The 16,982-nt window shown below is 39.5% G+C and overlaps 1 protein-coding gene across 3 annotated transcripts; it reads right to left on the reverse strand.

The window, feature by feature from the left end:
• Positions 1 to 245: 245 nt before the first annotated feature.
• MRPL47 (mitochondrial ribosomal protein L47) lies at positions 246 to 16,981 on the reverse strand. 3 transcript variants are annotated; one of them, XM_033211769.1, is made up of 7 exons: positions 16,833 to 16,981; positions 14,977 to 15,122; positions 14,055 to 14,115; positions 10,681 to 10,777; positions 5,529 to 5,659; positions 4,044 to 4,139; positions 246 to 481 (listed from the first exon to the last, which is right to left on the reverse strand). In XM_033211769.1, the coding sequence occupies exons 1-7, from the start codon at positions 16,928 to 16,930 to the stop codon at positions 358 to 360; spliced, it is 753 nt and encodes a 250-aa protein (XP_033067660.1). In that variant the 5' UTR covers positions 16,931 to 16,981; the 3' UTR covers positions 246 to 357. The 3 variants fall into 3 exon arrangements, with proteins under 3 accessions (XP_033067660.1, XP_033067661.1, XP_033067662.1); XM_033211770.1 differs by lacking the exon at positions 16,833 to 16,981 and adding an exon at positions 16,612 to 16,810; XM_033211771.1 differs by lacking the exon at positions 14,977 to 15,122 and having other exon boundaries at positions 258 to 481; positions 16,833 to 16,950.
• Position 16,982: the final 1 nt, after the last annotated feature.

Below are 16,982 nucleotides of genomic sequence, written 5' to 3' on the forward strand. Positions count from 1 at the left end.
CCCACATCCTCTTCATATCCTATTAACAGAGGTAAAATTATTACTCAAATTCAATTATTGCCTTTGCTGTGGCAGTTACCATCACCTTCACCCTCTAAGATAAAAGGTGACATTTAAAGCCTGCTTAAATGTCAGAATTTATAAAGTGGGAATTTAATCCGAACTTTATACCTGATTTTTAGAAGTAAATTAGCTTCTACCAAATTAGCTAATTAGCATGCCATATTCACACTTAGAACAACTGATTAAAGTCACTTGACTAAAAACAGAATTTCTTTATAAACCACTTAACATATTTACTCTTGTACACAGACTATTCAAGAAAAACAAAATGGTGAATTTAAGAGTTCAGACATCTTAGAGAAGACTTGACTTCTGGGCTTCAGCAAGATGTGGAAACTTTTTTAGAAGAATTTTTGCTTTCTTTCTCTCTAAATTTTCCTTCCGTGCTTTGATGCGGGCTCGTTTCTCACGTTCCAGTCTAGAATAAAAAAAGCATAAAGCAATTTATACAAAAATATTTCCTTGTTATTCAATACTATCAAAATATGCATAAATCAATTACATCAAAGCTTCAAACATGCCAGTCTCTGTATTTGGTGTGTTATATATATTATTAAACTTGAATAGTAATCACTGTAAACCTACACAAGTCAAGAGCATCTGAAACCCTATACCAACTATCCCTATTTCTTGACTAGAAAGAATGTCCAGATCTTACGAACCTGTAACAAACTGGGACTTAATAAGCATCATCTCTTAGCAGGGTTTTACTCTGTGTATAGGGGAAATGATAAGCTAGAGTGAGTACTATTTGAAAGTAGGGAATTCCCACAAGTCTCAGGATATATCTCATGATGTCAAAAATAAATTCTTAGGCTCTGGCTAGACTTACTATTCCTTAAATGAGTTTGTTCCCACACATCAGTATCCTAGGGCATGGCACATGTGCTGCATAAATTACTTGATCTGTAGGGTCAACTTGGGAGTTGTAAAAATTGAAAATGAAAAAAAATCCTTGGATACCAAACCTCCATTTAAATTGATATCTTACAGGATATTGATCAATAGAAATAAACTTATATAAAATACAGCAATAAAGAGATGTACTGCTGAAGTTACTACAAATGAGTTTTTTGGGGAAAAAAAGGCTGAATACAATATGCCAGTGCTGTGGGAGACGTCACAGAAAATTGGGTGAAGTAAAAAATATGCACATATATAGGAAAAGTATAAAGGCTAAAGTCAAAATGAGATTACCCATTCTATTCATCAGTCTTTGCTCCAACTAAATTTTGACCATTTACAAAAACAAAGACCCATCTGAAAGAATAAAGGTTTGCTATTCTTAAGAATATTAAGATGATGATGCTACATTTGAAGGTGAGGCTAAAAAAGGTAGTTTCAAAAACAAAATCAGAATGTATAAAACCTGTAAAAGTGATACGGGATTGATACATTCTCATACATTATTTTAAAAGTTATGGCCAGGTGCAGTGGCTCATGTCTGTAATTCCAACACTTTGGGAGGCTGAGGCGAGAGAATCACGAGGTCAAGAGATCGAGACCATCCTGGCCAACAGGGTGAAACTCTGTCTCTACTAAGAATACAAAAATTAGCTGGGCGTGGTGGCATGCGCCCGTAGTCCCAGCTACTCGGGAGGCTGCGGCAGGAGAATCGCTAGAACCTGGGAGGCAGAGGTTGCACACACCACTGCACTCCAGCCTGGCAACAGAGCAAGACTCCATCTCAAAAAAAAAAAAAAAAAAAAGGGATTTATAACCACCCTTTATGACTAAGGGACAAAAGGATCAAACAGCACAACATTGGGCTTGGAGCAATCTCAGACTCAGATCTTTCTTCAGCTGCTTAGCATCTCAACTAGGTCTTAAATGTGAACAGCAAAGATTTAAAAGCTTTCGCCACAGAAGAAGCAACAGTGGAAAATGAGCAAGGAACATTTAGGAAACAAGGCAAGAGTTCTGACTTCGATGAAGGGTAGGTAGCTAAGACTTGTAGGAATGCTGGAAGGAAAAGAGTTTAAGATTTGATCCTATAGATAAGAAGCTGCTTTATGTTTCTGAACAGCCCTGATGTGATTTAAAAAAAAAAAAAAGGTCTTGAGGAAAATTAGCCAGGAAGCAATACTTGACTGGACTGCAGTCAAGAAGATGTGCAGTAATTCAATTTGATAAAGACAGAGACTGCACTAGGGCAAAGACAATGGGAGAAGAAAAGACAGATCCTGGAGACATTCTGCAGCAAGAATTAAATCAAGGACTGATTAAATATATAGCAATGGTGATGAAAAAGACGACTGATGGTTTAGTGCCATGCAGACTGGATGTACTACACATGAAATGAGGAGAGGTAGCTGGTTCAGTAGGGATGATTAGTAATTTTAAATGTGATTCTAAAGTACACTAAACACTTTAAAGCCAAGCTTAAAGATACATTCCATTCCTGTTTAAATTGTTTTTAAAAAGTTTGTTTTGGTATGAAAATCTTTCGTGGTGGGGTGCGGGAGAGAATCAGTTTTTGAGGAACTTGCTAAAAGTAGAATATATTATTCAAGAGAGTTGTTAAAAGCTGTGGTTCTTGTGCTGCTACGATTTCCCTTTTAATTTTCCAGCTGCCTTCCCAGCCTTGAATTCTGATTTCTAGCACCTTTAGCCAGGAGCCCTTTAGTTCCTCTGCCCCCTCTCTGGAGCCACAGCAATGGGAGTTGAGTAGCACCCTTGGCCCAGGAAACCATAAACTTGCAATACTTTTCCCTTCTAATTGCAGTTGTGGGGATTAAACTCTATCCTCTGGCTTTGTCTCCTTTTGGATATGGCCCAAGTGTTTTAAAATAGCTCTTTAAAAAAAAAATTTAAGTTTGTATAGTTATCAGCGAGTGGTTCATGGGAACATGCACTCCTCTATCCTAACAGAAGCCCTATGTTCTCCCTATTCAATGATAAACCTAATGCAGGAAAAATGTGCTAAAGGAAATATTTGGAGATCAACATTCTGCAGGACAACATGAGTTTACATATAATACAACAGACTTCTCTTCCTAGCCCCATTTCTTTTCAACAGCCTTGCAATAACATGAACTCACACTGTATGCAACTGAATTATTTGGACCTTCATTTTAACATAAGAGTAGAAATTTTTCCATTTACATATAGATACAAGAATAGAAAGGCAATAAAACTTTTCAAAGGATACATACTATAATGTTAACAGTGGCTATTTCTTTTTTTTTTTTTTTTTTTTTTCTGTTTTTTGAGACTGAATCTCACTCATGTCACCCGGGCTGGAGTGCAGTGGTGCAATCTCAGCTCACTGCAACCTCCACCTCCTAGGTTCAATCAATTCTCGTGCCTCAGCCTCCTAAGTAGCTGAGATTATAGGCGCATGCTACCAGGGCTGGCTAATTTTTGTATTTTTAGTAGAGACAGACTTTCATCACGTTAGCCAGGCTGGTCTCAAACTCCTGACCTCAACTGATCCGCCTGCCTTGGCCTCCCAAAGTGCTGGGATTACAGATGTGAGCCACCGCGCTTGGCTGACTGTGGCTATTTCTGATAGTGAGCTTATATGTGACTTCAATTTTCTTTTTTACCTGACTTTCCTATTTTTTTTCTTTTTTTGAGACGGAGTTTCACTCTGTCACCCAGGCTGGAATGCAGTGGCACGATCTCTGCTCACTGCAAGCTCTGCCTCCCGGGTTCACACCATTCTCCTGCCTCAGCCTCCCGAGTAGCTGGGAGTACAGGTGTCTGCCATCATGCCCAGCTAATTTTTTGTATATTTAGTAGAGACGGGGTTTCACTGTGTTAGCTGGGATGGTCTCGATCGCCTGACCTCGTGATCCACCCACCTAGGCTTCCCAAAATGCTGGGATTACAGGTGTGAGCCACCACGCCTGGCCTGACTTTTCTATTTTTAAAAATACTTACGTAATAACAGAAATTAAAATTTAAAGAAAGCTTAAGCTTTCTTTATGTCATCTGGTATAAAGATAATATGTTTTATTAAGGGTACTTATGCTCACCTGAGAAAATGGTCCACATAAGGCATGGCAAAGAATCGTTTCCTATTGTATCTTTTATTTAGGTGCCAAGGTATAACCCACTGCTTGAACTTGTGCCTGCCAATAAAGCAAAAAGTAATTTGCCTTAAAGAAAACATTTAATACATTTTCACTTTCCTAATTTACCTCAAATGGGTTAGTCCAAATAAAAATTAGTAGAAAATAAAACAGATAAACGTTTTTAGTGAGATGTTTTGGCAATTTCTCTCTTTTCTGTGTTGGACTTAAACCCCATTGAAAGAACCTACCAAATGAGTTATGAGTTAAGTGGTATAATGTCAAGAGTACAGGGAAGGTCTCTAACCAAAAGGCCTTCCCCATTCTGCCTACATTTAAAAGTCTAATGATGCTTCATCTTGGTTGTTCAGCCCAAAGGTAAATAAACCTCCTTCTGAGCGGAAGTTTATTTACCTTTGGGTTGAAGAGCCTTCCCACCGAACGAGGTTTATTTACACCAGGTCTTCTCAGTTACTTAACACCTCAGCATGAATGCTGAATATCAGATCCTTTCCCAAAGGCCGACAAGACTCTGAGATATGAATGTAGGAGAAACAAGGAGGTATAAAAAATAAACTATTTCTCTCTCTTTTCTTTTTTTTTTTTAAATAAACTATTTCATAACTTGTCCTAGGGTTTATCCTGATGGCAATGGGAGCAAACTGAAACTGGTTCATGTGACATTCCCCGAGACTTAAAAAAAAATAGTTCCAGGTTCTCAATGGGCAAAGAGGGCAGGTGTGTGTCCTGAAGTTAGCTTCATGGATTTTTTTTTTTTTTTTTTTTTGAGACGGAGTCTCGCTCTGTCGCCTGGGCTGGAGTGCAGTGGCCGGATCTCAGCTCACTGCAAGCTCCGCCTCCTGGGTTTACGCCATTCTCCTGCCTCAGCCTCCCGAGTAGCTGGGACTACAGGCGCCCGCCACCTCGCCGGGGTAGTTTTTTTTATTTTTTAGTAGAGACGGGGTTTCACTGTGTTAGCCAGGATGGTCTCGATCTCTTGACCTCGTGATCCGCCCGTCTTGGCCTCCCAAAGTGCTGGGATTACAGGGTTGAGCCACCGCGCCCGGCCAGCTTCATGGATTTTATACCTTCTGAAGTGATACGTGTGCATGTACATTCTTCTGAGGAAACGATCCATAACTTTCATCAAAGTCTCAAAAGGCCTTGTGATTCATATAAGACTACGAACCACTACAATAAAGACTTATAGGTAACTGAATCATGGGAATGGGATGTCTGGGCTCGTTTTACCAGATAAAGCTACCTTCATTCATATCCTCCTTCGTTAAAGTGCAAAGGAGTGTGGGGCCTCTTCTTTTATTAGACATATCACTAATATATCTCATATGGTGCAAGTTTTTTTTTTTTTTTTTTTTAAAGATATTGGACAGGGGAATGAGGCATGGATTTCCACTCTCATCTTAGAAGAGCCACAGTGTAACTACCTACCAGATGATTCTTCCAAAGATGTCTCTTCTCCAAGCACCAGGTCTAGCTCTTTCTTGACCAGTCTGAAGAAGCCTTAGGGCATCTTCTCTTTCCTGGACAACTTTATCTAATGCATCCATGGAATCTACTACCTGAAAAGAGAATAGAAAGATACAATTTCAACAATCACCTACTACAAAATTCCAAAACAGAGAATGTATAAACACTCTGCTACAGAAAACTTATGATGAATATTTATGCCAAAGAATCACTCTGTTAAGTATTTCCTAAAAATCTTTTTGGCACAAGTATGTCTACATGGGTGTCTAGATTACCACTTTCTATATATTTTTAAAAGTTTATAGTTTTATTTAACTACAAATCTATTTCCACATATTAGTTCTGTTTGGAGTGAGATACACTTATATAGATTCTTTTTGGAGACCCAATTTGATTCATGTTATTTCAAAACTTAATGAGCTAATAAGAAGTGACAACAATTTGCTATTTTTATTATATTAAAAAAGACATGTTCTGGTCTCAACTAATCACTGTGTCCCTGACATGCAGACACAGATATTGCGGCCTGCTTGGCAGCTGTTGCTACTACAAGGAAAGGAATAGCAGTCCATCCAGATAAGTATCTCCAAAGATTTATCAAGATGCAAGATGATACTATGAAACTTCTATTTATTTTTACCTCTTTAAGATTTCTATTGTTTTATACTGTATACATTGGCAGAGTTATATATATGTATTTTTTTTTTTTTTTTTTTTTGAGACAGAGTCTTGCTCTGTCAATCAGGCTGGAGTGCAGTGGCATGATCTCGGCTCAGTGCAACCTCCACCTTCCAGGTTCAAGTGATTCTCCCACCTCAGCCTCCTGAGCAGCTGGGATTACAGGCACCCGCCACCAAGCCCGGCTAATTTTTTGTATTTTTAGTAGAGACGGGGTTTCACCATATTGGCCAGGCTGGTCTAGAACTCCTGGCCCCAGGTGACCTGCCCACCTTGGCCTCCCAAAGTGCTGGGATTACAGGCATGAGCCACCATACCCAGCCTTATATTTGTTTATACATACATATTCATATGTTGGGCATTGTCATGTGAGATGGGCCAAACTTTTTCATAGTTCTAAATACATACTGAGAGCCATTTTATGTGTTATATATGTCCCTTAAGCATCACAAGAGATATCAAATACTGCGTAAGCACATTTGTTTCTCATAAGAATCCTCAAAAAAAAGCACAGATTATAATCTCCCAGGTAGCTATGAGATCTGAAAAAGATGTGAAAGCCACAAATTTAGATAAATTATTTCATAATCTGTTTCATTTTTGTTTTTTGAGACAGGGTCTAGCTCTGTCACCCGGGCTGGAGTGCAGTGGCACGATCTTGGCTTACTGCAACCTCTGCCTCAGGCTCAAGCAATCCTCCCACCTCAGCCTCCCAAGTAGCTGGGACTATAGGCATGCACTATTACACCCGAATGATTTTTGTATGTTTTGGTAGAGACAGGGTTTTGCCATGTAGCCCAGGCTGGTCTCAAACTCCCTGGCTCAAGTGATCTGTTTGCCTTGGCCTCCCAAAGTGCTGGGATTACAGACATGAGCCATCGCACTCGGCCTATAACCTGCTCAGTTCACACTCAGCACTTCCGCTATCCTCAACTTCACTAAATGCCTTACAGTAGCTGAATTCACATGCCTTCCTCTTAACTATTTTATTTTCTACAAAATCCCTGAAAAAGAAAAGATGACTAAGACAAATTCTATTTTGAAGACCAGCAAACTCAGGAGAGTAAAGGGACCACACCGATAAGGGCTTTATATAAAACTCGCTAATCTTGGCCGGGCGCGGTGGCTCAAGCCTGTAATCCCAGCACTTTGGGAGGCCGAGACGGGCGGATCACAAGGTCAGGAGATCGAGACCATCCTGGCTAACACAGTGAAACCCCGTCTCTACTAAAAAATACAAAAACTAGCCGGGCGAGGTGGCGGGCGTCTGTAGTCCCAGCTACTCGGGAGGCTGAGGCAGGAGAATGGCGTAAACCCGGGAGGCGGAGCTTGCAGTGAGCTGAGATCCGGCCACTGCACTCCAGTCCGGGCGACAGAGCGAGACTCCGCCTAAAAAAAAAAAAAAAAAAAAAAAAAAACTCGCTAATCTTTAGAAATTTTTAGTAAATCTGGTTGTTGACTAACTACATTAAAGAGTTTGCCTAAGCAAGGGTAAGACTTGAGGCTTCCAGCTGAAATCCAGTATTAGCTCACAAAGATAGAAAGTAAATGGCTACCAAGTCCACAGAATTAACATTTAGAAGTTCATGCCAAGAAATGTGAAGGAAAATCAAAAGTATTATTTAGATATGCCTTACTGTAAACAAGTCAACCTCAAAGAGCCACCTTTTCTGTAAGTTTCTCAGTGCCAAAAGCGTCAGTTGAGAGAATATAAAATTAATAGGACTGTGTTCCAGGGTAAGAGTATACACTTCTCTTTACAGCCAAGAATTAATATTACAGAGTAGCCCTTGAAACACATTTTTTAAAAAGAGACAAAAAGATACACTTGCAAAATTATAATCAATCTTTTATCATGTGCCTTGTTTCTTTATTTCAAACACAAGGGAAGTAACATAATATCATTTATTTGTGTGATAAATAGGTACTAATACTCTGAAGAGAAGCACATATAGTGAGGTCTTTTATCTCAGATGGACAGTTAATACTTTAGTTACAATCACAGCTATTGTGCCAGAATTATACAACTACTCCCTTAACTTTTATATTACTCTGTAAGTAAAATTTGTCTGTAATATGCTTGAACTGGGTATCAACTCAGATCAGCCCAGTGATAAGAATTATGTCCCAGTTATAATTCTTCTTTTCTGTTTTCCTTAAAACAGTTCCAAATCTTTGGTTTCTATCTTATATTGAGAAACTTTTTTACATTTTTGCTTAATAAAGTTTCCTAGTAGTATGTCACAAAACACTGGAAACACCAGATATATTTGAAGTTTGAAAAAATTACGGTCACTTTCAGCTTCTCTGGAGTAAACTTTTATTATTTTGGGTTCTACTGATTGAGAAAGTGCAGTACATATGACCTACTGGGCTGAAGTTCACCTCTGAAATATATATTTAAAGCAGATAATCCACTGTTGAAGTTCAAAAGTTCTATAACAGCACCATTATAACAAAAGCTTTTTCATCAAATAATGTGTTCTTTATAAAGCATCCTTGTCAATGCACTTTCAGTTTTTTATTTATTGAGATAGGGTCTTGCTCAGTCACCAAAGCTAGAGCTTGGTGGCGCAATCAGGGCTCACTGCAGCCTCAACCTCCCAGGCCCTATACCTTTAAAAAAGTTCAATTCATGATGCAGAATTTTCTTTTGCCATAAAGGACACTTGGGATAACTGATAAACTCTGAATAAGATCTGTAGATTACAGCTAATAGAATTGTATCAATGTTAATTTCCTGATTTTGAAAATCACATAGTGGTTATATAAGGAAATATCCTGGTTTTTATGAAGTTTTTATAGATAAAGGGATGTCATGTGTACAACTTACTCTCAAACATTTGAGAAAAAACAGTGTGTATGGAGGAGTGATGGATGAATAGAAGGATAAGGTAAATGCAGTAAAACAGAGGAATCGGGGTAAAGGGTATATGAGAATTCCTTCTACTATTCTTGTAATTTTTCTGTAGTCTAATATTATGTCAAAATAAAGATAAAAGAAAAAAATGTTATATAACTCAACTTTCACTACATCAGAATAACCTTCTCCATAATTAGGGTAAATCAATGAGGTTTCATTTTTTTCCTCTTTGATTTTCTCCAGGTATTGTTGTCCTTCCATTTTAAAGGCAGTGTGGTAACAATGGCTGCGACTGGTGTGAGGAAAGGAAACTAAAGTAGCCAAGGTTAGGTAGTAGCACTAATGCTATTATAAAAACTGCGTTCTGTTCTCACTACTTACTATGCTACAGAAAAAATCAATAAAGGGTTGATCTTGAAAGCAATCGAGTAAAAACATAAATCTAAATAAAAACATAAGTCTTTGGCTGGGCACGATGGCTCATACCTGTAATCCCAGCACTTTGGGAGGCCGAGACAGGCAGATCACGAGGTTAGGAGTTCAAGACCAGCCTGGCCAACATGGCGAAACCTCGCCTCTACTAAAAATACAAAAAATCAGCTAGTCGTGGTGGTGTGTGCCTGGCGTCTCAGCTACTTGGGAGGCTGAGGCAGGAGAATCGCTTGAACATGGGAGGCGGAAGTTGCAGCGAGCCGAAATTGCGCTATTGCACTCCAGCCTGGGCAACAAGAGCGAAACTCTGTCTCAAAAAAAAAGTAACCAACCTTTCATAACATTGTAAATCTATTAAACACTACTGACTATTACACTTAAAAATGGTCAAGATAGTAAATTTTATGTTATGTGATTTTTACCACAGTATTTTAAAAAGCAGTAAAAAACTCATCTAGTTATTAATGAAATGGTTAAACCAGAACTAGGAATGTAACGTGGTATAGCTACTTAGAAAACAGTTTGGCAGTTTCTTAAAATGCTAAACATAGATTTACCACATAAGCCAGCAATTTTACTCCTAGGTATCTACTCAAATAAAAACAGTTGTCCACATTTATGTTAGAAGTTGCAGGTAGGTTTGGGAGGCCGAGGTGAGTAGATCACTTGAGGTCAAGAGTTTGAGACCAGCCTGGCAACATGGTGAAACCCCATTTATACCCAAAATACAAAAATTGGCTTGGCATGGTGGTACGTGCCTGTAATCCCAACAACTTGGGAGGCTGAGGCAAGAGAATCCCTTGATCCTGGGAGGTGGAGGTTGCAGTGAGCTAAGATATCACACCACTGCACTCCAGCATGGGTGACAGAGTGAGACCCTCCTGCCCCTCGCACACCCCACCCCCGCAAAAAAAAAAAAACCTTGCAGGTAGAAATGAGGAATGACTGCAGATGAGTATCAGATTTCTTTTAGGGGGGATGGAAAGATTTCCAAATGAGCTATGATGGTTGCACTACTCACATTTACTAAAACTCAAATAAGAAAAAAAATCTATTTGACAACAAATACAAGAACCACATAGCTAAACTCCTTTTAGCTGTAATCGTGTATACCAGTCTCCAGCCTCCCCCCATCCTTACCTTATCTAACCGCTCTGGACTTGGCATTGGCAATCTCTGCCGCTTGGCCTCCTGCTCTAGGGTTAAAAGCATGTTTCTTTCTTTCAGTAAGACATACCTATACAAAACAACACAAACCTTGTGATGCTATTCTGTGGTTATGTTAATAAAGTTGTGATTTCTGACATCAAAATTAATTATCTGTACTTGAAAGTCACTTAGGGGCGAGGTGCTGTGGCTCACACCTGTAATCTCAGCACTTTGGGAAGTTGAGGTGGGAGGACTGCTTGACCTCAGGAGTTCAAGACCAGCCTGGGCAACACAGCAAGACCCCATCTCTACAAAAAATAAAAAATATACTTAGCCGGGCATGATGGCACACACCTGTAGCCCCAGCTGTTTGGGAGACTGAGACAGGAAGATTGCTTGAGCCTGGGAATTCAAGGCTACAGCAGTGGGCTAAGATCGCACTACTCTACTCCAGCCTGAGGATAAAGTGAGATCTTGTCTCAAAAAAAAAATAAAGTCATACTAGAAATCTCAATATATAGAATATGATTACAAATAATAATCCTATATACATAACTATCTTTGCTTATCCATTTGTTCAATAAACTTTCCATCTGCCACATGTATTAAGTGCAAAGATAGTTACAAAGAGGCATAAAATATAGTCCTTACATTCTGAGTGGAGAGTAGAGAAGGCAGATGGAAGATAAATAACATTTGTTGAGTATCTATTATATGCCAGACAATGCGTTAACCATTTTATATACACTAATTTCATCTAGTTTTCACAACCACCTTCTGAGGTTGGCATTATTTCCACTTACTAAACAAAGAAGCTAAGGCTGAGAGAAGAAAGGTATTCTGGGTCATACAGGTAATTCAAGATTCAAATCCCTGATCTCTGTGTACAAAATCCATTCTACTTTAACTCCACCATGCTGCTTCTGAAACTGTAATGTATGTGGGATAATAAGTGGGACAGGCAATAAGTACCAGAAGAATTAAGTGGGGGAGATGAGAAACATCTCTTCTAGCTAAGATGACCAGGGAAAGATTCATAGAGGAGATGTAGTTTATCATAGAAGGGAGAGCACAGCAAACATAATCAAAGGTACTGAAGCAGCAGAGCTAAAGTGAAGACAGATTTTCTGAATGCATCTATTTGAGAATAAGAGTTAGGGCCGAGTACAGCGGCTCACACCTGTAATCCCAGCACTTTCAGAGGCTGAGGTGGGTGGATCGCTTGAAGTCAGGAGTTTGAGACCAGCCTGGCCAACATGGTGAAACCCCGTGTCTACTAAAATACAAAAATTAGCTGGGTGTGGTGGCATGTGCCTGTAATCCCAGCTACTCAGGAGGCTGAGGCAGGAGAACCTGGAAGGCAGACGTTGCAGTGGGCTGAGATCACGCCACTGCACTCCAACCTGGGTGACAAAGTGAGACTTTGTCTCAAAAAAACAAAAACAAAAACAAAAACAAAAAAGAGAAATGGCAAAACTTTGGTTGGTTGCAGCCACGATGAATGTTGAAATAGCCTCAACTGTCCTTTCACCAATAACCCACGGTAACTAATAGTGCTTTAAAACAACTTACTTTTCTATAATGAATAAACATAGTATCAGTAGTTTTTATAAACACCTTACAATTCTTTAATTTGTCAAGAAAGATAAACAATGCTTTACATCAAAGGAAAAAACATAAATGCTGGCCAGGCATGGTGGCTCATGTCTGTATATAATCCCAGCACTTTGGGAGGCCAAGGGAGGCGGATCACTTGAAGCCAGGAATTCAAGACCAGCCTAGCCAACATGGTGAAACCCCGTCTCTACTAAAAATACAAAAATTTAGCTGGGCATGGCAGCATGAGCCTGTAATCCCAGCTACTTCAGAGGCTGAGGCACGAGAATTGCTTGAACCTTGGAGGTGGAGGTTGCAGTGAGCCAAGATCACGCCACTGCATTCCAGCCTGGGTGACAGAGTGAGACTGTGTCTCAAAAAAAGAAAATAAAAAAAAGTAAATGTCTGGCCGGGCGCAGTGGCTCAAGCCTGTAATCCCAGCACTTTGGGAGGCCGAGACGGGCGGATCACGAGGTCAGGAGATCCAGACCATCCTGGCTAACACAGTGAAACCCCGTTTCTACTAAAAATACAAAAACTAGCCGGGCGAGGTGGCGGGCGCCTGTAGTCCCAGCTACTCGGGAGGCTGAGGCAGGAGAATGGCGTAAACCCGGGAGGCGGAGCTTGCAGTGAGCCGAGATCCGGCCATTGCACTCCAGTCCGGGCGACAGAGCGAGACTCCGCCTCAAAAAAAAAAAAAAAAAGTAAATGTCTACTAGAGTCCTTAGGCAGATTACAATTATGAAGGAAGTAGACACAGTGAAAGAACTACAGGTTGCCTAAGAAGTGGTCCCTGCTCCATCTAGAAGGGGCAGTTGCTCCACAGACCAGCCAAGTTGTTGCCATGTAGGAATGCAGGGCCAGTGTTGCCAAATCACAGGTCTCATTATTCAAGAGTCGACAGAAATAATATTTTCTGTGTGAAACTTCCCAATTTAAAAAACAATTACGGTCCAAACAAAACATATCTTTGGGCTACATATAGTACATTAAAAATGCAATCCTGTCTTAAATCCTCTCAACCCTCTCTAATTCATCAGAGCCTGCCAGAAAAATCTACCCATATTCCCAATTAAATGCACCCTCCAACATGCCCTTCCAAAGCAAATACGCTAAAGATTACAGATCATGAAAACGTAATAAAAAGGAGAGAATTCTAAATATAACCAACGGCTGGGTACAGTGGCTCATGCCTGTAATCCCAGGATGTTGGGAGGCTGAGGTGGGAGGATCACTTGAGCCCCAGTGAGACCAGCCTGGGCAACATAGGGAAACTCCCTCACCACAAAATGCAAAAAAATTAGCTGGTTGTGGTGATGCATACTTGTGCTCCCAGGTACTCAGGAGGCTGAGGTGGGGGATCGCTTGAGCCCAGGAGGTCAAGGCTGCAGTAAGCCATGACTGCAACACTGCACTCCAGCCTGGGCAACAGAGCGAGACCTTGTCTCAAAGAAAAAAACAAAAGCAACCAACTGTTCCCCGTTTCATTTTATTAATTGACTGAAATTGCTAGTATAAAAGTGTTAGTAGGACCAATGTAAATCACAGTAAAATTTCTGAATTCCCGACCACTTGAGAACTGTGACATTTGTCATAATCTAACCTCTGTCATATAAAATCTTTCATGATCTTAAATATCAGATTTATCATCCATAGTACTACAAAACAAATCACTTTACTCAATTTCCTATATCAGATTTAGTTTTTACCTCATTGTTACACTGTAACTGCTTCAAACGTCTAGATATTAATTTACTTACTATACTTACCAAAGTTTGTGTAAATCTTCATTACTTTTGTTCCTTAGTTGCTGACAGGTCCATGCTGCTCCTATTAAAATAATACATAATATGAAATAATATTTCTAGCCATGTGCCCCTTGGCAAATTATTTAAGCTCTCTAAACCTGTCTAAACCTGTTTCCTTATCTGTAAACTACATAATAGCTTTTTTATAGTATATAACATAACGTGTAATTAGAGATAAATTAGGTAACATATGAAAATAACATTAACATGACTAGCAATAGCATTCAAAAAATGTTAGCATTAGTACAGAATGTATTTTCACACTCTAATGACAAAATGTCATTTATGTCATTATAAGTTAACTTTTTGGCCGAGGGCAGTGGCTCAAACCTGTATTCCCAGCACTTTGGGAGGCCAAGATGGTGGGGATCACCTGAGGTCGGGAGTTCAAGACCAGCCTAACCAAGATGGCAAAACCCCGTCTCTACTAAAAATACAAAATTAGCTGGGCATGGTGGCACATGCCTGTAATCCCAGCTACTCAGGAGGCTGAGGCAGGAGAATCACTGGAATCCGAGAGGCAGAGGCTGCAGTGAGCCGAGGTTGTGTCACTGCACCCCAGGCTGGGCAACAAGAGCAAAACTCCATCTCTAAATAAATAAATAAACTTCTAATTATCATTAAAAAATAAAATCTAAAATAAGCCCTACACCTTACTTTAGTTAATCATTTCAACCTATTCCTTTTCTAACCATCTTGCCAATCTGCCAAGGAACAATTAACTCTACTATTATATGGTTCTTTTAATTTTCTCTAGTAGACAGTCCCAAAGAAAACTGAAAAAGGAAACATCTAAATAATTCCTAAACTGGATAAATAATCCTAGAATGATGGGGGGAGGTTCCATAAATATATTTAATGTTGACAAATCCAAGTATCTCACCAGATTTTACTTTTTCTTGCCCCCAGTTTTTTGGGTCATCAAAAAATTCTTCTAGTCCTTTTCTTGACAATGTGGTATGAAGTAATCTATATTGGTGAAAGGATGTCACATTTGGTGTACTCTTAGGCAACAAAGCAAGAAAAAACCTGCAATTGAACACATATAAACAAGTAAAGTTTTATAATATTTGGATTTTATAAGCAGCAAACATTATCATAATAAATATAATCATTTTGTCATCTATAATGTTTTAAAAAGCTACTCAGGGTTTCTGCCCAAGAATTAATTTTTTTTTTTTTTTATTTGGAGACTTGGTCTCACTATGTTGTCCAGGCTGGTCTCAAACTCCTGGACTCAAGTGATCTTCCTACCTTGGCCTCCCAAAGTGCTGGGATTACAAGCATGAGCCACCATGCTTGATCACAATAAATTTTGAAAATGCTTTAGAAAGTATTTTTAATATTGCATTATAGAAGCTGCTACCTTATAATTTCAGAGGTAACATATTTACACAATTATATTTTAAGGTAATATTTTTGGGTCCTTCTTACATTGCTAATGGGTGCAAGCACAGGTAAAAAGAGCAGTCAATTTTGCAACATGTGGGCTGGGCACGGTGGCTCACACCTGTTATCCCAGAAATTTGGGAGGCCGAGGTGGGAGGATCACTTTGAGTCCAGGAGCTCAAGACCAGCCTGGACAAGATGGCAAAACCTCGTCTTTTAACAAAAATACAAAAATTAGCCAGAGTGGTGGCACGTGTCTTATAGTTACAACTACTCGGCAGGTTGAGGTGGGAGGACGGTTTGAGTCTGGGAGACAGAGGTTTCAGTGAGCTGAGATCACACCATTGCACTCCAGCCTGGGCGACAGAGTCAGTCCCTGTCTCAAAAAACAAAAACAAAAAACCCCACAATTCTGCAACATGTATCAGGAGCCTCAAATACTTCGTCCTTTAACTCAGTAATTCTACATCTAGAAATTTCAACTGAAGAAATTATCATAGATGGGAATTTGTAAATTAAGATGTTTATTAAAGCACTATATAGGATATCAAGTTTTTAATTATGTAAATGTGCAGCTGAGAATGGTTCAACAATTATTGTGCATCTGGATAAATTATTATGCAGTCATTCAAAATTCCTGTTTTTAAAAAACAGTTAATGACCTGAGATGATCTGAAACTAAATAATGAAGTTTATCACAAGTGTTGTATCCCTACCAAAAATATTTAGCCTAAATCTAATCATGAGGAAACAATCAGAAAAATCCAAAAGAAGAGAGATTCTTAAAAAGCTAATCTCATCAAAATGTCAACAACATTAAGACAGAGAAAAAAAGACATTGTTCCGGATTAGAGACTAAAGAGTCAGGGCAACCAATGTAATAAATGATCCTTCACTGGATCCAGAACCAAAAAAAAAAAAAAAAAATTAAAGAAGTTACTAAGTTACCGGTTACTTTCATTGTAACACATTCTGTAAATACAAACACTTTAATCCATCCAAACTTGACAGACTTGAGTATCATAACAAAAACACCTTAGGTAAAGTTTTTCCCACCTCACCCAGCCCAACAGGATGCTTCTGTACTTATAGGTTTATTTACTTGAACAAATTCTGGACATCTACAAACCCCATATACTGTCTTGTCCGCAGCGGGCAGCAACAAAATGAGGAAGAAATAGAAATGTCGGAGGTGGGCGACTTCTCCAAGGTCACTCACTCCTCACCAAAGTGGGCTCCGGCTCTGCCATCCAGGCGGCCTTTCCATTCTTGAACTGTTCTCGACATCTCGGCAACCAAAGAAGATCCAAAGTTGGAGGGGTAGGCAAACCTACTTTACACATCACTTACCCTGTGCAGGCAGGGACCTGAGGAGTTATTAACGACCTGGAAGCTTTCAGGGCAGCTGAGACTCTCCTACAAAGAAAGGCCAAACCTGCCGCAGCCATGTTTTCGCATAACTAGGGAAACCGCGTTTCCGCCAACGATGGCGTCACTTCC

This window comes from Trachypithecus francoisi, unplaced genomic scaffold, assembly GCF_009764315.1.
Source record: "Trachypithecus francoisi isolate TF-2019V2 unplaced genomic scaffold, Tfra_2.0 Lachesis_group0, whole genome shotgun sequence".
Classification (NCBI taxonomy): domain Eukaryota; kingdom Metazoa; phylum Chordata; class Mammalia; order Primates; family Cercopithecidae; genus Trachypithecus; species Trachypithecus francoisi.

Coding starts and splice junctions, on each gene's coding strand:
- MRPL47 (XM_033211769.1), bottom strand. CDS start 16,930: ATGGCTGCGGCAGGTTTGGCCTTTCTTTGTAGGAGAGTCTCAGCTGCC. Junction 15,123..16,832: donor CAGGTCCCTGCCTGCACAGG/GTAAGTGATGTG, acceptor GTTCAATTGCAG/GTTTTTTCTTGCTTTGTTGC. Junction 10,778..14,054: donor GAAGATTTACACAAACTTTG/GTAAGTATAGTA, acceptor TGTTTTGTATAG/GTATGTCTTACTGAAAGAAA.